The sequence below is a fragment of the Bradysia coprophila genome, chromosome II (assembly GCF_014529535.1).
Source record: "Bradysia coprophila strain Holo2 chromosome II, BU_Bcop_v1, whole genome shotgun sequence".
Classification (NCBI taxonomy): Eukaryota; Metazoa; Arthropoda; class Insecta; order Diptera; family Sciaridae; genus Bradysia; species Bradysia coprophila.
In genome coordinates, this window is record NC_050735.1 from 12627451 (window position 1) to 12644747 (window position 17297).

Here is a 17297-nt window from a genome sequence, read left to right on the forward strand (position 1 = left end):
TTAGGTACTCTGAACAGTGCATGTTTTCGACCACCACCCATTAGCATTGGAAAAACCAGCATCAAGGAATTATTTAAAAAATTGGCTTCTTTCTTTCCTCTGGAAAATGCGTCAGTCAATTCTCTCAACCAGATGCAGTTTACATTTCGACATAACATTGCTAATCTCGGAAGGAGACCACCACTTGTCTCTATTTAATACCCGAAGTGAACTGCAGTTGCTTTTTTCTCTAAATTATAGCTCGAGATAATAGCTACATTTCTCTCGTACTCACGTACACTCCCGGGTCACTCGATTTTTTTCTTCCAAAAGCTCAAACGGAATTCGATTGCATTGTTTATGGGTTTATCAAGCATTTTAAACAAAATGAATTCTGAGAGCCTCAGCGGAAAATTATATGAATTCAAGCAAATTAGGCAGCAGAATGAGTCGTGAGCGGAGCGAGTGAAATTTATTTTTACCCCATGTTGACCATGTTCTATCATCATTGTGTCGTAAAGAAGTACCTATTTCCGATCAAAGTGCACCGCAGGTGAATTCTTTGAGTTCTATTAAGTACAGAATGATGTTGTCTAAAGCTTACAAGTTGTTTAGGATGTCTTCACAAATACATAGCTAGGACAGTTGTTTTGCTACGAATATTTACAACATTAGGGTCGAAAGTGTTACCATTATCAATGTATCGATAATAACTATCATTCCTTAGACCTCATTTAGGGAATAAATCTCTCATCTCAACAATAACAAAACATTTTTTTTTTATTATTTTTAAACAATCCATCGAAGGAATCAAAAAATTTTACATAATAAATAATAATTAACGCAGCCGTGATCGAAAACAAAAACGAGTCTTTTATATACTTAACTAAAAATCTAAATAAAATGATCAAAAATTCATCTTTTTTACAAAATAGAATTAAAACTAACAATTGACGTGTAAACACCAATTTAGGGAGAAGATTTCACAAATGGATTTAATGAAGAAAAAAATTTATTAAAACCACAAATTCCCAATCGTAATCAACTGATGCCTGCCCCATGCGAAAGTTGACCATTACATATCATATTACCTCATGCGAAAATGATCCATTACATGAAGAATATTTTCGGTTAATTTTACGTGAATTCTATGTGATAATCAACATTCGCATGAGCCAATACATTGAATGCTGCTACGTAATTCATTAATTCGGAAATAGCTTTATGATACTCCCAAACTCACCGGAGCAACTTGCTTCGGTAAATGTTTTTCGACAATTGTAGTTTTCTCTACTCTACTCTACTTTTGTCGAAAAATCGTCACTAAAGCTTGTTTCTCAAAAGCACTTTTTCACTTGTGAGTTCGTTTTCAACTCTAAATTGGTACCTCATGTAATGAATCATTTTTCCAGCACCCAATTATCTACATGTAACATGTGAACTGCTGGTTAATTTATTTGCATTCATTCGGAGAGTTCAACAACGAGTATAACATAAACTACATTAAAATACATTTGCGACGTCACTTTTGTGTTTTGGAGCAACTTCTTTTGAATACTGTTACGGAGATGTAAACCTCGCCTTCGGCTTGGGTATTCAAACACTCCACTTGTCAAACTAACAGTTATCAAAGCTTGTTGCTCAAAACCACACCTGTGATTTCAATTCGTATTACAAAATTGATTCTTCATGCACTTCCGCTGCGTCCGGAGTGTAAACTGTTTCAGAAATCTGCTCGCTAAATATGGTGTAATCAGCAACTATAGAGTACCTTTCAAGAATTTTACAATTCGATGAAACTAACGTCAGCTACATAGCGTCGCGAGTAAACAATACATAAATTTGAGATAGGTCACTCTCGTGTTGCTATGTGTAAACTGTCAACTTTAACATAATAACAACATTCTCCGGACATGTACCAGTAGTCCGACATCCATTGATCTTTCATTCATTACAAAGTTTATCAATAAAAAACAATGGGTGTTCGATTACTAGTAAATGTCCAGAGACTGGTGCTGCCATCCATGGTCAGCTACGCACAAAATGTTAGTGTCGTTGAAACGTTGATTGTTAACGGAACGGAGAGAACGGCCCCAGCATTCGGCGTAGCCTCCTAATCTTCAACCTTGGTTAATTACCATCCCATAAAATACGAAAACATTTTCACCAATCAAAACTTTTGGGTAAGTTTCGTAAGTTCACAGAAAGTAATTTCACTATATTTTGTGTAAGTTTGGGGATTCTACCTGTGCTACGTTGGACTCCCAAATTTTCTGATTATTAATTCAAATCTTTTGGGTCTTTGCACAATAATCATTTACAATAAATGGACGGTCGAACTAATTTATTATCAAGTTTAAGATTTAAAAGACCCATCTGGCTGAAGCTTTTCCAGCTGAAATAAGTTTTTGATGTAGGAACAGTGATTTACATGACTAGGGATAAAAAGTTGAAAATTAGAGTTTTTGTGTGAATTTTGTTGATCCGACGCGAAGCCGAGGTCAATAAACACACAAAAACTCGACATTTCATTTTTATACCGAGTTATGTAATGGACTTTATCTGTCTAGAACGATAATCTCGAGCTTATCCCTCTAGGAAGTTTTTGTTTATCTCGATATATCTGTTCTCGACAGATAAAATATGATATGCACCTATTGCCAGACTGTTATTTTGACGTGTAGGCATTATGACCCACGCCTTCGGCTAGGGCAATGATGTTCCACACGTCAAAATACCAATCTTGGCAACAGGTGCATAATATATATTACATGCTTTTCCCTGGGGTTATAATAAGCCCGTTTCGGCCCTAGAGAAAACAAAAGTATGTAAAATTGACTGCCTTATTTATGGCCGCTCACACTTTTATAAATTGTCTTTTCTAACACAAAATTGCCGCAACAATTTCTAAGTCAATCGCGTAAATCGTTTTGTTTATTTAAAAATTAAGTTTTCAAAATCACATTCCCGACTCTGTATAACGTGTCTATAACAAAACAAAAAAAAAAAGAATTCTGGGCTTGTGCAATCATTAAACTAGGTGGTGTGTGGTGCGTGTGTGTATAAATATGAAACTAGATTTTATATGTACGAAATATACAAAAAAGAAAAACGAATGAAAACATTTTGACTAAACGAGAAAATATTTTTTTATATAATTGTCTATCACAGCTAGGGAGGTTGTGTATAACTTGTCATCATCATCGCAAAGAGAAAATATAAATTAAATTTCTTAATTATTACATGGACCATTATCGGTGGTTGTTTGTAGATTTGTTGCCGGTAATGTCGACTCAACCGGCGGCTTTACACTAGACATATGGTAGTTGGTGGGTTCGCAGTAGCTCGGACTAGACAATTGCTGTTGAAGTGTCATATTTTGTGGAAGGTGCATCTGTGAGGTGGATGGATAATTTGATTCTTGTTTGACGGGCGGCTGGGCTGGTTGTTGGCTCCCTTGTGGTGCAATTTTCATGCGTTTCCGTCTCGATTCCGATTCGCACGGACTAGGCGCACCGGGATGACGGTACGAAATGTGCTTTCGTAACGCATCTTTGCTACGAGATACATGTGAACAGACGCTACACGCATATCTGGTAAAAGAATTGAAAAATTATTTAAAAAAATTTAGCACAAAAATCTAGCAGCGTAAGCAATGCCAAACAGCCTGGTGCTGCAGTAGATTTACAAATGCATTCACACCAGTCGATTCTTTGAGAGCTCAGCTTGACGAATTTTTCAATGATCGTCAAGTTTGATGAGCTTTCGTCAAAGGCTGACGAAGTTTATCTAATAATTAATCTGTGGCATGCGGCATGTTTTAGTTCTGGAGCTCGTTCAGAAACTCTTCGTTAAGTTTCACTGGTGAGGATATTCTTCTTTCATATAATGTCAAAATCTTCACTTCGGGTAACGAATTTTTAGTTCCTGAACGACTTCCTGGGGCTGTCTATAAAACACGCTCAGATTAAGCTGGAGGGAAAGTTCGGAAAAACCGGACAATGTTAAAAGTTATAGGAAAAACATGGACGTAGAGAAGGGAAATCAAAAACTACCAAAAAAGTACGCGCGTCATTTATGGATATACTGTTTTGTTCAAAGCATACAACTCACCTAACATTTTGATGAGTCTCCAAATGTACTCGCAAATTGTATTGATTGCTCAGCTGCTTGTGGCATATAAAACAAGTCGCATACAGCTTCGAGTTCGACGTTTTCGGCGGCATTCCAACTGAAGAAATTGTTTTATCTAACTCCGAAATCAGTCCTTCGTTCGGCATATACTGCGGCGTCGGTTCCTGATTATCAAATTCTGTCATTTTCTGCATATTATTGTCATCGGCCATAAAATGAGCCAAGCTCGAATACGGTGACGATTTGAGCAACATTGCTGATGTTGGAGAATGGGGTATTCCTGACACCTTGGTAACATCCATGCAATTTCGATTTGACGAACCGCTTCGCAGTTGCTCGGCTATTTGATCGATTTTTTTCATTTCCGTCGTTTTTGTCTTTTTAGTCTCAACACTTTTCCGATTTCCATTCTCTTCCATGTAGTCGCTGCCCTTTTCCATTTGGTTCATGCGACATTGATTCTGGTAACGGGCAAAAATCTCAGCTCCACGTGATATGGCTGATTGGGAAAAGTTCAGTGGATTAGCCATTAGACTGGGACAGAATTGAAATGTTTTAGCGAATAGGTTCTCGAGCGGTGAGATCAATTTCGATGGCATGGGCGTTGGGGTTGATGTTGGAGTTGGTGTCGGTGTGGGTGTAGGTGATGGCGTTTCCGGTTCCTTTGGCACGGGTGATGATAAATCGCGTTTCGGTGACATTTTAGTGACATTCTGAAAGTAAAACAGGAAACTAGTAAATCGCGGCTGGATTCTGTTAATTACAAGGGAATACTCCGTGAAAATCTGCTAATCCTTTGATGCCCAATGTTTCCGCTAGAGATAATAGTGACGAAATTTCCCCTTCGAATACGTTCACTTCGCCCGAATACATAAACGTTAGTAGTGCCACCATCGCTCCAAACGATGCTCCAGGTAGTACGATCACAGGATGAAATGGTGGATCCAAGGTCCGAAACAAATCAGAAAAGAATGTACTGCACGCACTTAACACGACACGATGAGCTCGTACTGTTCGTCCCTCAGCTGAAAGCGTCACATCAGTTAGGTGAGATTGGTCGAGCAGCAACGGTAACGATGACAGCAAGCTTGTCTAGTAAAGAAGATATGAAATATGCATATTACATTGTCTTATCACGTCTTATCACATCTTTTATTTTGACGAGTGGATCGGGCTATAACGTTCCCACTCATCAAAATAAAATTTGGAACAACAGACGTAATCTACTGTGAAAACGGCGAGAAGACATCAGGGGAAAGGAGTTTCTTGAGCGACTAGCAGTTTCTCAAACAGATTCGAACTGTTCTTCTAAAATCACCTACTCTCGTTGACTTCTTAATGTAGTTGCATCCGGTCTCCGCTAAGCGGTTGTCCTACAAGTATTAAGTTAAAATGTGAAAAGATTGACTTTTCTCCCGGTAAGTCCTGATAGACTGATTTTCGGAACGATTAGGATCCTTTTTGGAGATAAGGCGATGTAATATAAGGATGCAGCGTTAGTACTTCCTTCCATGAGGGAATTTGTGCGTCATGCTTGTTCCGATGGAACTTGCTGGGCTCGGCTAGCTGTGACTCCGGGGAGCCCGATCAGACAATGACGCACATAGCAAACGAATGCCCTAATAGAAGATTCATTGGGGGAATTGAAGGGTTACACCACCTCGACGAAGGATCTGTAGAGTGGCTTATGGACCTGAATGTGACGATTTGATTTTCAATGATTTTTGATTTTAACGTTTGCAATTTGTTCTTTTGTATTGAGATTGATGTATATACGCCACACGATAAATAAAAAACCACGCACCGTGCATGGAAATAATGCGGTATCCTGGTATCCTAGATACCGGGAAGTCGTCGGGGCGAAAAATTGGATACCGGAAAATTTAGCCTTCACCGAAGGCGATTTTCTTTTTTTTACTGTAAAAATTAGACCTCACTGGGAAATCTCTATCAGCAGGAAGAATTCAGAACTAACCGGAAAATAGCTGTCACCGGGAGATCGGAAATAGCTTAGCTATCACTGGGAAGAACTCACCGTGAAATTTTATCAGCGGGAAGAACTTATCGAGAAGTTTCTACAGACGGGTGAAGAACTTATTGGGAAATTTCTGTTAGCGGGAAGTCTATCAGCGAGAATTTTTTTTCTTGTCAGTGTTCAGCTAGCGGGAAGTCTCTATCATCAGGAAGTACTCATCGGGAAGTTTTTATTAGCGAAAAGAACTTATCGATAAGTTTCTACCAACGGAAAGAACTCACTGGGAAATTTCTAACGGTGAATTCTATCAGCGGGAATTTTTATTTTTTTAGTGGACAATGTTAAGTCTCTATCAACGGGAAGTACTCCTCGGGAATTTTTTATCAACGGGAAGAGCTTATCAAGATGTTCTTGTCACTATCAGCAGGAAGTTTGTATAAGCGGGAAGACGCTGATAGAAACTTCCCGTTGAGTTCTTCCCGCTGATAAAGTGATGAAAACTTCCAGGTGAATCCTTCACGCAAAAGTTCTTCAGGAAGGCTCTTCCATCGGCAGGTCTCCACCATCGGGAAGTCTCTGCCATTGGAAAGTCTCTATCGGTGGGAAGAAGTTACTTGTATGTACTTATGGGGAAGTTATGATATTATTATTATTATGGTGACTCATACTTCCCGAACCCGATGAATTATTCTCTTCAACGAACTAAACTTTTGATGAGTTACTACTTCTGGTGAAACAGTTCCTAATAGGATGCATAGACCCAAGAATTTAAAAACTTCACCTGCGGCGCTTTTGCTCAAATTAAAGTTTCATTTAGAATTTTGAGTACGTACAGTATCAAAGCATCATCAAAAGTCAATCTTCAAAAAATTTCGTTCGCTCGGCTCGCGAATTTCTATTCTTATAATTAAGTAAATTAAGGCAGAATTTCCGAAAGATTGTTATACCCAACATATCTGGCATATTAGAACAGAAGATAATTTTCCAATGAGTTTATATCTGTTTTATCAAAGGATGGGCTCGTGGAGTTAGCATCTTTGCAAACATTCTCATCTACAAATTAATGAGTGAAAATTCATGCAGATGAAAGTCACGACAAGGATATAGCATTGTAAAAACTAATGTTAGAATTAAAATCTGCACAAAAAGGCTAGAAAGAGCTTGGCAAATAATATTCGCGCCACCAGGAAGTCAATTGCGAATCACCGGGAAATTTTTGTCACAATTTTCGGATACCGGGAAGTTTTGACTTGGTTACCGGGAAGAAAACATTATTTACATGCACGCCACGCACTCATTTCTGAAATTACGAAGATTAAAAAAAAAGTATGAGTTCGGCGCGAAATCACTCGATACTGTCTGCTGGAGGTTGGATCGATATTAATGCAAAGTCTTATTATTTAAAAAAAAATGATCAAAAAGGTAGTCAAAACCTCTTTGAAGTGATTTTGAAGATGCATGCGTAGCGTTTAACGTTTCTATTTACGTATCTTTTACGTTCACAACAACTTATGGCTTGTCAGACCATTTAACTTGAAAGACCCAGACCACCCGCTTGTCCATACTTTTGAGTTGGTATTTACACAAACGCCGGTAAAATTGGTCTTAGCGAATTATAAGGCAAATGACGAATGCTGCCATCTAACAGAAGTTTCGAAAATCATTTCGCATTCAGACTATCACCATCTCGACAAAAGACTTTGACAAAACAAAAACAAAATTTCTTTTGTAAAAGCCGAAATATTCGTCTGCTGCTAACAGTTCAGTTGTTATTATGACGGTTCATTGGATATATCGAAACGAAATAGAAACGCGCGCGTGAAAGTTCTCCGGAAATGTTTGTTCGATTGACAATTTCAACAGAATTCAGATCAGTTATCCGTAAAATAAAACTCTGCTCTCAACACGCACACCGAACCAGTAATCTCGCAGTTGGATCGCTAAGTCATGGCTATAATTGGATTGGTGCACTTCAACTGTACCTTTATTCTTCCCAATAGCAAAGCGACTACACGTCCAAAACACTATTACTGACAACACGACTCGCACCAATAATTCACTGTGTTATCAGCTAGCGAACAGGCAACAAGTAGAACAACATCAAACACACGACAAAGAGAATGACTGAAAAATCGAAATTGAATCAAGATTTGCAAGATGAACGCCAGAGAATCCCGTTTAATGTGGAAGCGTTCACGAATTGGTACTACGGCGGTGAAGCGAATGTCAAGGATATTCTCGCTGGTGGAGAAATTGTGCTCGATGTACGGACCGGAGATTTACCAGTTCGAAGGTGTGACGTACCACTCGTTTCCCAATGCACAGAGATTGTCGAGCCCAGAGGTGAGGCAGTCAGTCGATTATACTGAGTGTGTCTGTTCTAACGATGCCTTTCTATCGATTGCAGGTAGAGGGACAACTTCGATCCGCGTCGTCCGGTTATCGAGCAAAGTTCATACAGAAATCGGCGATTGATTCCACCAGCTACAGGAATTCGACTACAAAGCAGCTCATCAAGAACTGACGAAACTAACAGGAATCGGACCCAAGGTACAGTCGAGCTGGCTCAACCTTTTCGTTTCCATTTCCGTTGTTCAAATGAACTCCGTCTCATAGGTTGCCGACTGCATTTGCCTGATGTCGTTGAATCATCTGGAAGCGATTCCTGTCGACACTCATGTCTATTAAATTGCCAAATTGCATTACCTTCCCTGATTGAAGGCTGCGAAAAGTATCACGGCCAAAGTGTACAACGAAATTGGCGAAAAATTTCGCGAAGTGTATGGAGACCTAGCAGGATGGGCACAGACGGTAAGATTTGGTGGTTTTGAATTTAATGCTCGGTCTTGTTGTCAACGATGAGTGGATTTTAGGTACTCTTCTGTTCGGACTTGGTGAATTTTAAGGAAAACAGTGGCTAAGAAGCGACGTAAGAAGTCGTAAGGCTGGCTGCTTGTTTGCATTGTTAGGTGTAAAAATGTTCTTTGTCTTCGTGTTTTAGCAATAAATCGTTTTTTCGACTGCACTTTTATTCGACTAATGTTCTTGACGAAAAATGAAAGTCTGAACTAACAAAATGAGCACGGTCTCTGAGCACTGAACAAGAAGTTCTCTGCATCACGGATCATTTTCATTCGTATCCGGCGGCAGTGCTGAATGTTTGGATTGATTTTGGCATTGTGTATAGGATTTTGTTCAGAGCTGGCGAGCTTAGTTCGTACGATGAATTTGAGTCTGTTAAAAATGCCACGTTAGACACATTTCCTGCGAAGGTCGCCGAAAAGCTGCGGACAGGGAATGATTCGTTCGGAATAAATAAAGATATGTCACGAGCTCCCACTGCATGAGCAGGTAGTCTTAAAGTTATTTCGATTTTCCATTGAAACTAATAGAATCGCTGCACCAATCGGATCTATTACTTCATTTGATTTAAGTATTTTCAAGAGATTCATTTCAAATATGATACAGAGCTTGATGCTTATTCCCGACAGATGATGGACGCACAGCTCACAGTCTTCTTAGTCCAGGCCCTTGTGTTACCAAAAATAGCTTCGTTCACCAAAAATGTAATGAAAAAGTAGATTTTCGAAAGAAAAAAAAAATTGTTCCACAACTCAACATTTCCGCGACATTTCTTTCTATTATCGGCCTCAATTCGCATCCTTAAGACCTCAATTGGTGGGTGCTGGCTAGATATTGGAAAATCTTTCCAGAATTTTTTTTTTGACGAAAAACGTTACATAAAGGTAGTTAAAGCAACTTTGAATTAATTTTGAAGTTTGTGTTTAGGTTTGTGAGACCGCGCAGTAGCTTGAAGGTAATGGGCCACCTTACTTTTCTACACCTTACCATCGTTTGCTACTTTGCTAAGAATATTTGCCACTCGGTTACTAGATTCACATAGAACGAGATTCCTACTCTGAGGGATACTTTTGAAAAACAGTCGACCGAAATCGGACGCATTTTCCAGTGGATTTCTTTATGTGTGCCTTGATAAATATTGGTTCCCCAGAAGCCAAAACCACTTTAAAAAAATTTCTTCGAAGCTTGTGTGGCTAGTCGACCGAAAACCGAAAGCTCACACTTTTCTCCAGTTACACGAGCAGTAGAGGGTCGTGTGGGTTGTCATTTGAAAGGCAATTTTATGTTGTTTCCGAACAAGTAGAGTCTTTGGCTGTGGAAGCAGCTACGATGAAATATGAGAAGTTGAAATGTTTAAGTGATCATATTTCATCGTAGATGCTTCCACGGCCACATAAGACTCTACTTGTAAAGAAAAAAACATAAAATTACCTTTCAAATGACAATCCACACGACCCTATACGTATCGTGTACCTCGTGAAATTTCTGTGAGAAAAGTGTAAGTTTTCGGTTTTTAATCACCTCCGACCAGCCACACAAGCTTCGAAGATTTTTTTTTTTAAAGCGGTTGTGGTTTCTAGGGACGAATACCGTTTTGGGTACATGCAAAAAGTTCCACTGTAAGATGCATCTGATGTCGGTCGGCTGTTTTTTAAAAGAATCCACTATTTCGTGCCCATACATTTTTCAGTTGTGATGTGGATTCAAGGAGTTTGGGGAGTTTTCAGAGAAAGTGAGAAAATTATAAATGGATTCGAACTCGATCTAGATCTAGAGTGTCAATGGAAACTTTAATATTTTTTGTATAGCAGCTTCCTCGCAAACCACTCTGGATCGAGTTCACGCACCATTTCTGAAATTACGAAGATTTAAAAAAAGAAGAAAGATCTCGGCGCTAGATTCCTCGATACCGTCTGGTGGAGGTTGTTGGGTAGATACTAATGCAAAGCCTTGTTTAAAAAAATGATCAAAAAGGTAGTCAAAGCTTCTTTGAAGGTAGATTGATTAATGTTACGTTCACGTTCAGGTTTTACGTTCACAACAACTTATGGCTTGTCAGACCATTTAACTTCAAAGACACAGACCACCCGCTTGCCAATACTTTTGAGTCGGTATTTACACAAACGCCGGTAAAATTGGTCTTAGCGAATTATAAGGACAATGATGAATGCTGCCATCTAACAGAAGTTTCGGAAATCATTTCGCATTCAGACTATCCCCATATCGACAAAAGACTTTGACAAAACAAACAAAAAATTTCTTTTGTAAAAGCCGAAATATTCGTCTGCTGCTAACAGTTCAGTTGTTGTTATGACGGTTCATTGGGCGATATATCGAAACAAAATAGAAACGCGCACGTGAAAGTTCTCCGGAAATTTTTGTTCGATTGCCAATTTCAACAGATTTCGGATCAGTTATCCGTAAAAGTCAACTCTGCTCTGAACACGCACAAGAACCAGTACTCTCGAAATTGGATCGCGAAGTCATGGCTATAATTGGTGATAATTCAATTGTACCTTTATTCATCCCAATAGCAAAGTGCGAAGGCAAAGCGACTATTCGTCCAAAACAAAAAACAAATTTTATTATCAACAGATAAGATACAGAATGCTTCAGATGCTTCAAGATTTGCAAGATGAACGGCAGAAAATCCAGTTTAATGTGGAAGCGTTCACGAATTGGTACTACGGCGCTGAAGCGAATGTCAAGGACAAAAGATATCTGGGTAAGCGTTACGCAAAAGACTGAAAACTGAAAGTAGGTACCACCACTGAAGGTAATGCAAATCCGCTAGAAAACACGAAACACCAAGTTTCGGGTGCAGCGCTAGTTAATTTCACTTTGTAGCACTTAGGTTTTGGACAGAATTTTCGCACAGTGTTCAAAAACACTGGTCCAACGTCGACACTGTCATTATTCGACCACATTCCACGGAAATCGTTAGCGCTACACCGAATGAAATATGGCGCTGCACTCAAACTCACCTGAAACTTGGGCTTCTTGTTTTTTGTGATCTACTGAACATTTGCGTTAACCTTTAGTGCTCATACACTATACGGTCTGATGTGAGAATGATCTTCGTCGAATGATAACAGTTCGATTCCGACGATGTAGAAAAACTGATCATCAACGATCCGGAACTGAAATTGGACATTGACATGAGCTACATGAGTCACAAGGAAAAATTTGAGGAGGCTGTTCGACGGGCGACGATTGCATTGAAGCTGTTCAAGAAGTTGCCCCATGCGAAAGTTGACCATTGCATCGTCGTTTGCATATAACATTTTTACGTGAATTACTTTGTGATGTTCAACATTCGCATGGGTCAGTAAAGATAACAGAATAATTCGGAAACAACTGATACTCGCAAAATAAAAAGTGTTGATTTGGGCAACTTGCTTCGGTAACTGCTTTCTGACAAGTGAATGTATCGCCTTCGGCTCGAAAAGAGAGTTACCGAACCTACTTGCTTTCATCACAAAATAGTAACCTCATGTAATGAATAACTTTCACAGCATTCAATGTAACATACGATTAAAGAAATCTACTCATTCCCAGGTGGCATGATGATAATAAAAATAAAAAGAATCGTAGGACATGGTGACATGGCCAAGACATTTTTGAAATACATATTAATTTTTCATCATCTGGCCAGAAATGTGACATTTTAAAGAATGTAAATACAGTCACTAAGTGTTACGGTTCCTTGGCGAAAATAATTTGCTACATGCCCCACGCCAAAGTTGGTTCATTTTTTCCTGTGTGTTAATCGAACCTTACCACTTAAATGTCAATTTTTGGCCTACACATTCTTAAAATCGATTTTTAACCGTGATGACACATTTTTGTCCAAATGGAAAAAAATGTAGATCATGTTGTCTTCACGGCTAAAAATCGATTTTAAGAATGTGTAGGCCAAAAGATGACATTTAAGTTGTAAAGTTGCATGAGGCAATACTATAGCAAACCAAAATACATTAGATGCTCCCACATACTTCATTACATGCGGTAATAATTTTGTGATAAAAGTAAACTCACGAGTGTGTTGTTGCGAAACAAGATTGGGTAACTGTTTTTCGATCAATGTCGCCTTTGGCAAAACTGTTACCCTATGTAATGAATTACTTTCGCTGCATCCAATGTAATCTACTATTCTTATTCCGTCCAAATTGGGCGCTTACACAAATATTAGAATTTGGAAATATCGCTATAAGTGACTGAAGATAAAGGCAAATTTACCGTTTTTAATTACAAATTTTAATCGAAACCAGAATGATCAAATGGAGACATATAAGTTTATGAAGTGAGGGAGAACATTTTAAATTGTTTTTCGTTGGGTTGCCCGATGGTACTTGCTGTAGGCTCATTTGCTTACACTTTATGAGTAAACAAAATAAGCCGATTGACTCGATGTCCATCTCGAATCAAAGAAAAATGGTGAGACTTACGGACTTCCAGTGCCGATTTTAAACAACATTTTACGCAGTTTGCTCTCAACTGCAGCATTCTGCCACATATACAAACTAAAGTGAAAATATATGGAGATAGGTAGGTAAGAGATAAAACGCAAGGATTGCATTGCTATGGAGACATGTTCTGATTCGGAACAATTTGCTTGATCAAAGAAAGAGTTGAAAAATAAATGCCTTTGACAACACAAATAAAATGTCTTTGAGAAACATTTTCCAGGAAAATGTTGGAATAGTAAATACCAGATGTTATATTTACAGAATATATTCCAGGATATAGGTGGAAAAACGTCTTAAAAATGCCTTTCTTAACATTTTGTCTCGTTAATACTCGTTAATTGGAGTTTGTATAAATGGTAGACTTAAATGGATCCAATTTATAAACGTCCCAACTAGTACAGGACCGACACGATTAAATCAAAATTATGCAGTTGGGTATTGTGAATGAAACATGAAGACACTTTTAAATACCAACTATACGAAGATATAGGATGAAAAACTAAACTAATTTTTGAGGAATTTCGACCTTGATACAGTTACTAACACGACAATATGGACCTTGTTACAACTAGACGGTTAGTCGACAAATTTTCTGTTCACATGATTTGTGTGTGTGACATAACCCAGTGAACTGCGCTATGAAAATAGCGGTTAGGATTTCGTTAAAACGCTAAAATCGTAAATAAAATGGACAATAAAATGAACAGTGACCTTGAACCTGATTTCGAAAGGAGAAGACGAAGAGAAGCAAAAAAAAAGAACGGAAAATCATTTACCTGATGATTGTGCCACCTTAAGCAAAATTGTTGCGTTGAATGGGGCGTTGAAGAATTTTCATTCGTATCCATTTTCACCATAGATAGACCACTGTTAAATTAATCCGTCTCGAATTCACAAAATCACGTCTATGCTAAATGAGCACAGTATACACAGCACAATCCAAATTACGTTTCGTAATAATCAAGATTTGATATTTGATTTGATTTTTCTTTCGGTTTAAATGTAATTCCGAAATTCCTTAATCACTCAAAATATTTATGTAGCACAAGCAGCACATTAATTTGAAAATTTTACGTTAAAAGAACAAATTTCAAAAAAAAAAAAATTCAACCTTTTCAATGGTGCAGGCCGTTACTTTTTTCATGTAGAACAAACCGTCACACTGTACTTTATTTTTATTATTGCAATTGAAAACAAGGTGAACAAATCCAAGAATTTTCAGTGCCCAGAATAATATTATTTAAACAATCCCGTCTGTATGTACACATATTTTCCAAACGTTCGTTCGTTCGCCATACAATCTCAGCCAAAATATAATCAGCCACATACAATTGCACTGTTATTATAAGTGAGTGAAGCACATTAAACGATAGAACGAAAGAAGAAGAAGAAGTTTTTTTTTGTATTCAAAATACTATTCAAACTATGCACTTTATAGATGGGACACACCACTTGTTACACTATTATTTTAAAATCAAATAATACGCACGTTTGTAGTTTATAATTAGCCGATGTATAAATAACATTTTAAATTACAACAAAAAAAACCGAAATTCACACATTGCATTTTTGACGATGCACTTTTGAATTGAATTCACCACACTGCAATAATAATGTGAATATAGCAGCGCTTACAGCGATGTATAATCTATATTAGATGCACTTAGGTACAAGGAAATATTTTGTGCATTTTATCAATCAGTCACTGATTCAAAATTTAATTATTTTTTTTAGTTCAATTGATGCAACGTAATTTTCTCAATTTTTAAAAAGGTGTCTTTGTCGCAACAATAAAACCGTGTTCAGTCTACAATGATTATTTTTTTTAAATAAGTTACAAATTTTCACAAAGTTTTCTTTCCTCGTGTCTAACTGGTGACTAATAAGAACTGAGTTAAGAAATTTTTTTTAAAAAACACCGATCGTCCATAGAAGCAAAGAAAAAAAAATGCCGCGCGCGTTCTATTCTGTCTTATTATAATACGTATTTATGATCGCACATCACCCGAAAACAAAAAAACAACAGACAGTAAAATTACACACAAAAAAAATTATCTTTTCTTTCGTTTACGAAATGAAAAATCCAGGCCGGTACGTTTTATTTTTAGTAACTCTGGCCTGGAGAATTAGGAATTGGCAATCGTCAACCGTGTATGATATTTATCCCATGATTTTTTGTGTTGTTGTTGTTGTTACGGCTATATTTCGACGACTATATGGCGATGTACCTCTATTTCTGACCTGGAGCTGACGATTCCTCTGAATGATATAAATAAACACAGTTTTTACAACATCCACATTCATTTTCATATTCCGCACTCTCTTCGCGTACTATAACAAAACAACAAGAAGAAAAAAAAAGAAAATGTTTAACAGAAAACAAATTCGTTGGTACACAATATATGTATAGAGAAAACGGATTGAGATGAGATGAGGCACTACTGGTGATATATGTGTCTTTTTTGATAATGTCTATTCTCTGTTGCGTTTAAGAATATATTGGCCACACTATAAAGCTGATAGAGGTAATACACACAATACATGCAAATCATGCCACTATTATTAAAAATAGTCTTGTGTTGCCGCTAATGTTGAATTGCTTGGTTCGACTTACACTGAAATAAGTTGTTATCCTGATTACTGAATTTGTATGAAAGAATCTTGTAGATATATGTGCCTGACTGTGGTATAACGAACCTGGTATATTAATGAAATGGTAAAGTAGTAACACGGACGGATATACACCTTTTAGAAACGGCAGTGGATGAAGGAATTGGTTTTAGTTTCTACCGTATGTACATCGGGGGATTATGATTATTATCGCAGAAAAAGGCCAGAGCCGTATCTCCGCAACCGAAAATTGAAATAACACAGAATAATACGTGATGCATATTCATATACGGGCGATGCGAATTTTTCTTCAATTCATTTCATAGCTCGCAATTTCAATTCAGATTTCAGGCTTGGGGCGCTAATATCTAAGCTAAATAGTATTTTACATAACTAGTGATGAAAAGCAGAGTTTTCGTGTGAATTTTGTTAATTTTAAAGTATGCCAAATTGAAGCCACAGTCTCTACGAGTAGTTATCATATACACTTAACAAATTTGTTTTAACACAGTCGGCAGAACTGCTCTCTGCGACCAAAAAGTCGGTTGTCAGAGGTGCACATGGGAGCTGCAAACTTAATTTTTTTTTTTTTTGGTGATCAGTGGACCATTTTGCATCGAGCCTACCCGCAGGCCTTAAAAATATAAAAAAAAGACTGCAAAACGCTACACCCTATTACATAGTGAGTGCTCAACATAACTTGTTAATCCATCCCTTCTCAGGAGAGGTATTACGACAGCAGTTCTCTTTTCTCTATGCAATCAAAACTCTACCGATAGAGAACGATTCACTATCTCATTAAAAGATGTCGCTGCAATAAAACCAATGTCATCAGAAAAATAATTAATTTTTAGCTCGACGGATTTTAGTCAAATAAAATGCCATCGTTTATCACATGATCTCAGGGCTCCGGAACAGTAATAAGTTTTTCAATCGGCACTATATCGGCCTGGGGATAAGGGTCTGAAAAAACGTTTGCTGCCTTTTCACCACATCCTTTTTTAAGACTCTTATCGCCAAGCCGATTTCGAACCGATTTAAAAAATAATTGCTGTTCCAGAGTCCTGAGGTCATATGCTACACGATGGCTTTTTATTTGACTAAAATCCGTCGAGTAAAAAATTAATTATTTTTCTGATGACATTGGCTTTGTTGCAGCGACATCTTTCAATCAGATAGTAAATCGTTCTCTATCGGTAGAGTTTTGATTGAATAGAGAAAAGAGAACTGATGTCGTAATCCCTCTCCAGGAACTATTTTACTGAAAA

At 37.7% G+C, this 17297-nt stretch overlaps 2 protein-coding genes across 2 annotated transcripts; one reads left to right on the top strand and one right to left on the bottom strand.

Moving 5' to 3' along the window:
- Positions 1-2686: 2686 nt before the first annotated feature.
- Positions 2687-15991, bottom strand: LOC119073786 (protein tramtrack, alpha isoform). Its single transcript, XM_037179500.1, has 4 exons — positions 14196-15991; positions 4888-5205; positions 4093-4826; positions 2687-3572 (listed from the first exon to the last, which is right to left on the bottom strand). The coding sequence occupies exons 1-4, from the start codon at positions 14274-14276 to the stop codon at positions 3212-3214; spliced, it is 1494 nt and encodes a 497-aa protein (XP_037035395.1). The 5' UTR covers positions 14277-15991; the 3' UTR covers positions 2687-3211.
- On the top strand, positions 7592-9106 carry LOC119073787 (N-glycosylase/DNA lyase-like). Its single transcript, XM_037179515.1, is given in 5 exon segments — positions 7592-8431; positions 8496-8559; positions 8562-8638; positions 8705-8899; positions 8962-9106. Coding segments are annotated over 5 exon segments (570 nt in total). The 5' UTR covers positions 7592-8245; the 3' UTR covers positions 9010-9106.
- Positions 15992-17297: the final 1306 nt, after the last annotated feature.